The 8,667-nt window shown below is 31.5% G+C and overlaps 1 protein-coding gene across 1 annotated transcript; it reads left to right on the top strand.

The window, feature by feature from the left end:
* Positions 1-343: 343 nt before the first annotated feature.
* On the top strand, positions 344-7,896 carry LOC143601321 (protein argonaute 7-like). Its single transcript, XM_077078766.1, has 4 exons — positions 344-859; positions 2,572-3,279; positions 3,647-4,166; positions 6,354-7,896. Exons 1-4 carry the CDS (start codon positions 505-507, stop codon positions 7,798-7,800), a joined length of 3,030 nt encoding a protein of 1,009 aa, XP_076934881.1. The 5' UTR covers positions 344-504; the 3' UTR covers positions 7,801-7,896.
* Positions 7,897-8,667: the final 771 nt, after the last annotated feature.

Raw genomic sequence — 8,667 nt, 5'->3', positions numbered from 1 at the left:
TAATTTATTAAGTCATGAAAGTAAATCTACATTACATTATTATATTCTAACATAAAGTTTCATAGAAGAAGTATACATAAATATAATCTTTTATTTTCTTTTTGATATAAAAAAGAAAACTTAATAGTTAACAAAAGGAGCCCACAAAATAGTTCAAAAGGTCAAAAAAAAAAAGTTGGAAAATTAATCCAAATATCAAAAAAGATCTCATATACCTTTTTCTTTCAAGAAGATCACACTATTTACACCTCTCTTTCTCTCTCTATATATATACACACAAACACACACATATATATATATTATATGTATATGTGTAATAACTGCAGTTTCTACTTTCTACTCCTATTCCTAGTTGCCCTCTGTTATCCTCAGACAAATACCAAATTGCCCCTCTTCCCTCTCTATACATACATTGTCTATATATATATATACACACACACTTATATTTCAGTCTCTCATGCAAACACTGCACCCTTTTGGCTATCTTCAGTGTGAGTTTTAACCATGGAAGAAAGAGACAAGAACAAATGCACAGCAAAAACAAAGAGTTTTAGACCAAGAACACATAATAATAATAATAATAATAATAATAATAATAATAATAATAATATCCCAGACAATAATATTATTATTATTAACCCCCCTCAACACCACCACCACTTTTACCATCATCACCATCTTTTTCACCTTCATCCACACTACCTTTTACACCATCATCATTCCACCACAAATTTTACTCTTTTTAACCATAACCCATACCCTTCTTACTCACCACCACTTCTTCCACTCCCACCACCCATCTCCGCCGTGTCTCCGCCGCCGCCGGTGGCTCCAAACCACCATGCCTTTCATCAAAAAGGTGACTAAAACTTAAAACTTTTTTTTTGCTAAATTTTAAGTATTTGTCTTTACTTGTTTATGGGTGTTGAATAATCTGTTCAAGATTTAGTTTTTATATATATTTATATAAATCTTGGTTTTCAAGAACATGAAGTCTTGATTTTTGCAAGAATCTTTGGGTAAAAAGAAATAGAATCTTGTTCTTGAATTTTATTATTATTTTGTTGTTGATCATACTAAAAAAATGTTGAGCTTAATTAACTAAAATGGGATCCACAAATTTATAAAACTAATAAAAAAAATTATAATATTTTTTTTCAAGAAAATATAGTATTGATTTTTTTCAAGAACATAACTTCTTGTTCTTGAATGTTATTAATTAATATTTTGTTGTTGATCAAACTAAAAAAACTTTAATTTAATCAAATGGGACCCATAAACTTTCTTGTTAAAACAGCTCTAAAGAGTAGAGACTATATATATATATATATATATATATATATATATATATATTTCAATTCTGGTTTTTCAAGAACATAATAAATTCATGTTCTTGAATGTTACTATTTTTTTCTTGATCAAACTATAAAATCTTGAATTTAATCAAATGGGACCCATGAAGTAATAAACTTTGTTGTTAAAACAGCTTTAATGATTCAAATTTTCTTTATAATTCTTGCATTTCAAGAACATACATTCTTGTTCTTTGATGTAATTATTTTGTTCTTGATCACACTAAAAAAATCTTGAATTTATTCAAATGGGACCCATAAATTAATAAACTTTATTTAACATCTCTAGAGGTACATTATTTTTTGTAATTCTTATATATTTAAGAACATACATTCTTGTTCTTTGATGTTATCATTTGTTCTTGATCAAGCTAAAAAAAAACTTATATTTAATCAAATGGGACCCATAACCTTTCTTGCTAAAACAGCTCTAGAGACTCAATTATTTTAATTTTCAAGAACATAAATTCATGTTCTTGAATGTTACTACTATTTTTTTTCTTTATAAAGCTAATAAAATCTTGAATTTAATCAAATGGGACCCATAAATTTATAAACTTTGTTGTTAAAACAGCTCTTGTGATTCAAAAACATTTTTCAAGAACATAAATTCTTGTTCTTGAATGTTATTAGATTGTTCTTGATCATACTTAAAAATCTTGAATTTAATCAAATGGGACCCATAAATTAATAAACTTTCTTGTTAAAAATAGCTCTAGTGATTCAATTTTTTTTGTCAAGAACATAAATTATTGTTCTTGAATGTTATTATTTTGTTCTTGATCACACTAAAAAAATCTTGAACATTAATCAAATGGGACCCATAAATTAATAAACTTTGTTCTTAAAACAGCTTTAGTGATTCAAAATTCTTTTTCAAGAACATAAATTCTTGTTCTTGAATGTTATTATTTTGTTCTTGATCACACAAAAATCTTGAATTTAATCAAATCAAATGGGACCCATAAATTAATAATCTTTCTTGTTAAAACCTCTAGAGGTTTTTCTTATAATTTTTTTATTCATAATTCTTGCTTTTCAAGAACATAAATTCTTGTTCTTGATCATACTAAACTTTTTTGAGTTTAATCAAATATGACCCATAAATTTATAAACTTTCTTGTTCTTGAATGTTATTATTTTGTTCTTGATCACACTAAAAAATATTGAAATTAATCAAATGGGACCCATAAATTAATAAACTTTCTTGTTGAAACAGCTCTAGAGATCATTCCAAAGAATCCAAGAACAATGAACTCATCAATGGAACCCAAGAAAGATGAATTAAAGCTAAAACCCCTCAAAGATTCAACCTCACCACCACAACTAGACCCCCCACTGATTCCGGCAAGGCGACCGGACTCCGGCGGCACAGAAGGAACAATAATCCCACTTTTAGCAAACCATTTCCTAGTAGAATTTGACCCTTTACAACAAATTCACCAATACGACGTCGAAATGAACCCGAAACCCTCAAAAGATGTTGCAAGATTAATAAAACAAAAACTTGTGGAACAAAATTCGGCCATCTTTTCGGGTGGAAACCCCTGCTTTGATGGCAGGAGAACCCTTTTCAGCTCGGTGGAGTTCGAAACCGATAGGTTTGAACTTGAGATCAAAATCCCGCTTCCGAATTCGTGCGAAAATGAAGAAAAAACAAAGATTTTTAAAGTCTTTATTAAGAATGTGTCCAAACTCAATGGTCAAGATTTGAGTAAGTACTTGAATAAACATGAAAAGAACACAATCCCACTTCCCCAAGACTATTTGCAAGCTCTAGATGTCGTTTTACGCGAAAACCCGTTATCGGAGTGCACTCCGTTGGGCCGGTCGTTGTACTCGGCTGCAATGGGTGGAGCAAAGGACATCGGCGGTGGCGCGGTTGGACTTAGGGGGTTCTTTCAAAGCCTTAGACCAACACAACAAGGTATTGTTATATTATTAAAGAGAATATTTTTAGTTTAGGTTTATTGTTATTTGTTATCTCATCACTAGAACATGCAAACGGGCCGGGTCTGGTGAGTTCGGGTCACGGGTCGGAATGTTTTAGGGTTGAACGGATTGATTCAAGAAAGGGTTAATTTTTTTCGGGTTTGGACGGGTTCGGATCGAAAGGGTTCGGGTCAGAACAGGTTTGGGTAAGACCAAGTTCGGGTCAAAACATGTAGGTTTAAAAAAGTGTTTTTTTTCTTTTCAAATTACTATATATTTCGGCTTTACTTTTGGTTTTTTAACATACATAGTTTATTACTAATAATACATTGACACCATACGGGGTTTTCATTTTTCTACAGGTCTGGCACTCAACGTCGACCTGACCGTCACCGCATTCCACGACAGCATAGGCGTAATCCCCTACTTACAAAAACGCTTACCCTTCTTAACCGAACTTCCCGACACAAAAACCTTAACACTCGAAGAAAAAAAAGAAGTCGAAAAGGCATTAAAAAATGTTAAAGTACTCGTGAACCACCGAGAAACCATCCAACAATACAAAGTCCATAGCTTAACCGACGAGTCAGCCGAGAACCTATGGTTTAGGGACCGAACCGGGGAAAATTTATGGGTTGTGGAGTATTTTAAACAACAATATGGCTATGACATTCGCTACCGAAACTTGCCGTGTTTACAGACGAGCCGACGACGGCCGTGTTATCTACCGATGGAGGTGTGTGTGGTGTGTGAAGGGCAGAAGTTTCTTGGCAAACTTTCTGATGATCAGACTGCAAAGATACTGAAGTTGGGGTGCCAGAAGCCAAGGGAAAGAAAAGCCATTATTGATGGAGTCATGGCTGGACCATTTGGTCCATCTAGGTATTGTTACACTATGCATTTTTTCTAGTAAAATGTCATAATTTTTATAAAATTATTAATTTTTTGTTAGTAAAATGTCATAACTTTTATAAAGTTATTAATATTTTTTTACTAGTATCAGTGAAATTATTGCTATATTTTTTTTAAATATTAAGGGTTAATAAGATAAAAAAAAAGCATTTACTTATTTTGACATATTTAAGTTTATAAACTTGTTTAAAATACATACATAATTTTTTTATAAAATTATTAAAATTTTGTTAGTAAAATGTCATTACTTTTATAAAGTTATTAATATTTTTGTTTTATTACTAGTGTCAGTGAAATTATTGCTATATATTTTTAAATATAAAGGGTTAATAAGATAAATAAAAAGTAATTACTTATTTTGATATATTAAAGTTTATAAACTTCTTTAAAATACATACGTAATTTTTATAAAATTATTAATATTTTGTTAGTAAAATGTCATAACTTTTATAAAGTTATTAATATTTTTTGTTTTTTTACTATCTTCAGTGAAATTATTGCTATATTTAATTTAAATATAAAGGGCTAATAAGATAAAAAAAAGTATTTACTTATTTTGATATATTTAAGTTTATAAACTTGTTTAAAATACATACATAATTTTTATAAAATTATTAATATTTTGTTAGTAAAATGTCATAACTTTTATAAAGTTATTAATATCTTTGTTTTTTACTAGTATCAGTGAAATTATTGCTATATTTTTTTTAAATATAAAGGGTTAATAAGATAAAAAAAGGTATTTACTTATTTTGATAAAATTATTAATATTTTGTTAGTAGAATGTCATAACTTGTTTAAAATACATGTATTTATGTATTTAAAAGAGAGTAACTAGTTACCCTTTGGTCCATCTAGGTATGACCTCTTTACTTTTTTTAGGTCTTATTACACTACCAAATGCATATGCATTTTTAGTAAAATGTCATAATTTTGTAAAATTATTAATATTTTATTATTTTACTATCATCAGAGAAATTAAGAAAAAAAGTAAAAAAAAATGTTGCTATATATATATTTTTTAATATAAAGGGTTTAATAAGTTAAAAATAAAATACAATGTATGTACTTATTTTGATATTATTAAACTAGTTACACTTTGGTCCATCTAGCCATCTAGGTATGACCTCTTTCCTTTTTTTAAGGGCTCACGCTACTAGAAAAATATACATTTTTTAATAAATTAATATAGTAAATCATGTATAAATAAAATTATACATGTATTTTATAAAAATATAAATAAATTTTATAAGTAAAATTATACATGCATATATAAATTCTATCATCAGATAAATTAAATAACAAATAATAAAAAGAACTATGTTGCCATTTTTTTAAAATATAAAGGGTTGATATGATAAAATAAAACAATATAACTCTTTTAAGATACATGTATTTATGCATTTAAAAATCGTTATTATGAAAAATGTAAATTTATTTGGCTATGAGGTATAAAAATATGGAAGCAAGTTATAAAATTTTGATAACTTTAAAACGTATGTCATTCATATTTTTGTACATAGTTGTATAATTTTGGCGTAAAATACTCGACCAGTTTAATTTATTACATAAAACACATTTACAAAAATTAAAATAAACAGTAAAAGGGTCAATCAAATCAACCCACGAATCCGTCGGGTCAACCTGAATACGACCCATTTATACAAAACCAAAATATGTGAATTTTGTGTTAGGTTCGTGTTGTGTCAGTATTCACATCCCTATATTTTTTTAACGTTTTTGCGTGATTTTAAAACAATATAACTCTTTTAAGATACATGTATTTATGAATTTAAAAATCGTTATTATTAAAAATATAAATTTATTTTGCTATGAGGTATAAAAATATGGAAGCAAGTTATAATTTTTCGATAACTTTAAAAGGTATGTAATTCATATTTTTGTACATATTTGTAAATTATTAGTTTTTAGTTTTGTCGTAAAATACTCGACCAGTTTAATTTATTACATAAAACACATTTACAAAAATTAAAATAAACAATAAAAGGGTCAATCAAATCAGCCCGCGAACCCGTCGGGTCAACCTGAATCTGACCCATTTATACAAAACCAAAATATGCGAATTTTGTGTTAGGTTCCTGTCGTGTCAGTATTCACACCCCTATATATTTTTAACGTTTTTGCGTGGTTTAACAGCGGACACCAAGCGGGAGAATTCAATCTTCGCGTTCTCAAGGAAATGACTAAACTTAACGGTCGAATTCTCCGACCTCCGAGGCTCAAACTCGGAGATGGAGGCGAAGTGAGGGACTTACTCCCCTCCCGCCACGACCGCCAATGGAACTTTTCGGGCAGCCAAGTTTTCGAAGGCAGCCGAATCGGGCGATGGGCTTTAATCAGTTTTGGAGGCACCAATGAGCAAAAATCAATAATCCCCAAATTCATCGATCGGTTAACGCAAAGATGCGAACAGTTAGGGATCTTTTTAAACAAGAACACCGTCGTAAAACCACAGTTTGAATCAATGCAGGTTCTTAACAACGTATCGGTTCTCGAAGCGAAGATTAAAAAGATTCAAAAGGCTGCAAATAATAATCTCCAGCTTTTGATTTGTGTAATGGAGAAGAAGCACAAAGGGTATGCGGATTTGAAGCGTGTTAGCGAAACGAGCATCGGGGTTATGAGCCAATGTTGTTTGTATCAAAATATTTCGAGATTAAGTTTGCAGTTTCTCGGGAATTTGGCGCTTAAGATTAATGCGAAGATCGGTGGGTGTACTGTTGCGTTGTACAACTCGTTACCGGCTCAGATCCCAAGGGTTTTGACCCTGGATGAGCCGGTAATGTTTTTGGGTGCGGACGTGACTCACCCGCACCCGTTGGATGATTTTAGCCCGTCCGTGGCGGCGGTTGTCGGGTCGGTGAACTGGCCCGCCGCGAATAAGTACGTTTCGAAGATGCGGTCTCAGACGCATAGACAAGAAATAATTCAAGATTTGGCGGGAATGGTGGAGGAAATATTGAATGATTTCGTTCGGGAGCTGTCGAAGCTCCCGACACGGTTGATATTCTTCCGGGACGGTGTCAGTGAGACACAGTTCCAGAAGGTGCTTCGCGATGAGTTGCAAGCGATTCGGGAGGGTTGTAGGCGGTTCCCTGCCTACAACCCACCGATCACGTTTGTGGTGGTGCAGAAGCGCCACCACACGAGACTGTTTCCAGCGGAAACAGAAACAGCCTCGGTTGGTGGTCGAAACATGTTTTCTGACGAGAACGTGCCGCCAGGCACGGTGGTTGACTCGGTCGTCACTCACCCGAAAGAGTTCGACTTCTATCTATGTAGCCATTGGGGCGTAAAGGGTACGAGCCGACCGACTCATTATCACATTTTATGGGACGAAAACCGGTTCACTTCGGATGAGTTTCAAAAACTGGTTTATAATCTTTGTTTCACTTTTGTAAGATGTACTAAACCGGTTTCGTTAGTGCCACCGTGTTATTATGCACATTTGGCTGCTTTTCGGGGGCGATTGTACCTAGATCGGACTGGTAGCTCGTCGGTGTTCACGAGACAAGGCCCGCCTAAAACCGCCCCACTCCCGAAAGTTCGGGAGAATGTCAAGAATCTTATGTTTTATTGTTGATATATGTTAGATCTTGAACAATGTTTGTTTGTTGTCTTATAAATCATCTTGTTAGTTAGCACTGACTGATTCAAAAGATAGAGGTGTGAATGAAACCGAAACAAAAATGGACAGTTTGGTTTATTTTTTTATAAAAATTTAACCGGAGTGAATTAGTAGATTATTAATTTTTATTTTTTTATTTTATATCATCTAAAATATAATAAATGTATAATTCTAATATGTTAACAATCAATTACTTATTAGTTAACAAAATGATTTGGGCTCAAATTTATGATTCCGGGTTAATACCTTTTTTTTACCGCCAAAACTTTTAAGCTCATGAAATGGGAAAACTGAAACCGAATTAAACCCAAGCGGAAAAACCAGAACCGAACGATTTTCAAAATTTTAAAAACCGAAGTTCCGGTTATCAATTTTTATTTTTATTTTAAATAATCTACAAAAATTTAATAAATATATAATTCTAATATTTTAGCTTTAATGTACAGGTTAGTTATTAGTTAACAAAATGATTTATGCTCAAAAAACTTTCAAGCTCATGAAATGGGAAAACCGTAAACGAAGTAAACCCTAGTGGAAAAACTGAAACAGAACGATTTTCAAAAATTCAAAAATTCAAAAACCGAATTTCCGGTTCTTGGTTTTGTTTTTGCCAAAACTGACTCAAACCAAACCATGCACACCATACTATTAACTTCTTGTTACTAAATCTCCATCTAAAAAGAACATGTATCAAATACATGTATAAATATTTGTATGGTTATATAACTTATGTTTATATTAAAAACTTATTTTTTGTTGTATAACTCTTTTTGGTAACTTTATTATAATTTAATGAAGTTGGTATTAGTGACAGAAGAGGGT

The sequence above is a fragment of the Bidens hawaiensis genome, unplaced genomic scaffold (assembly GCF_021521415.1).
Source record: "Bidens hawaiensis isolate Kalapana, Puna unplaced genomic scaffold, B.hawaiensis_p1.1 tig00056061_1, whole genome shotgun sequence".
NCBI lineage: Eukaryota > Viridiplantae > Streptophyta > Magnoliopsida > Asterales > Asteraceae > Bidens > Bidens hawaiensis.
The sequence above is the reverse complement of the archived record's forward strand: the minus strand, read 5'-3'. Positions and strand labels throughout refer to the sequence as shown.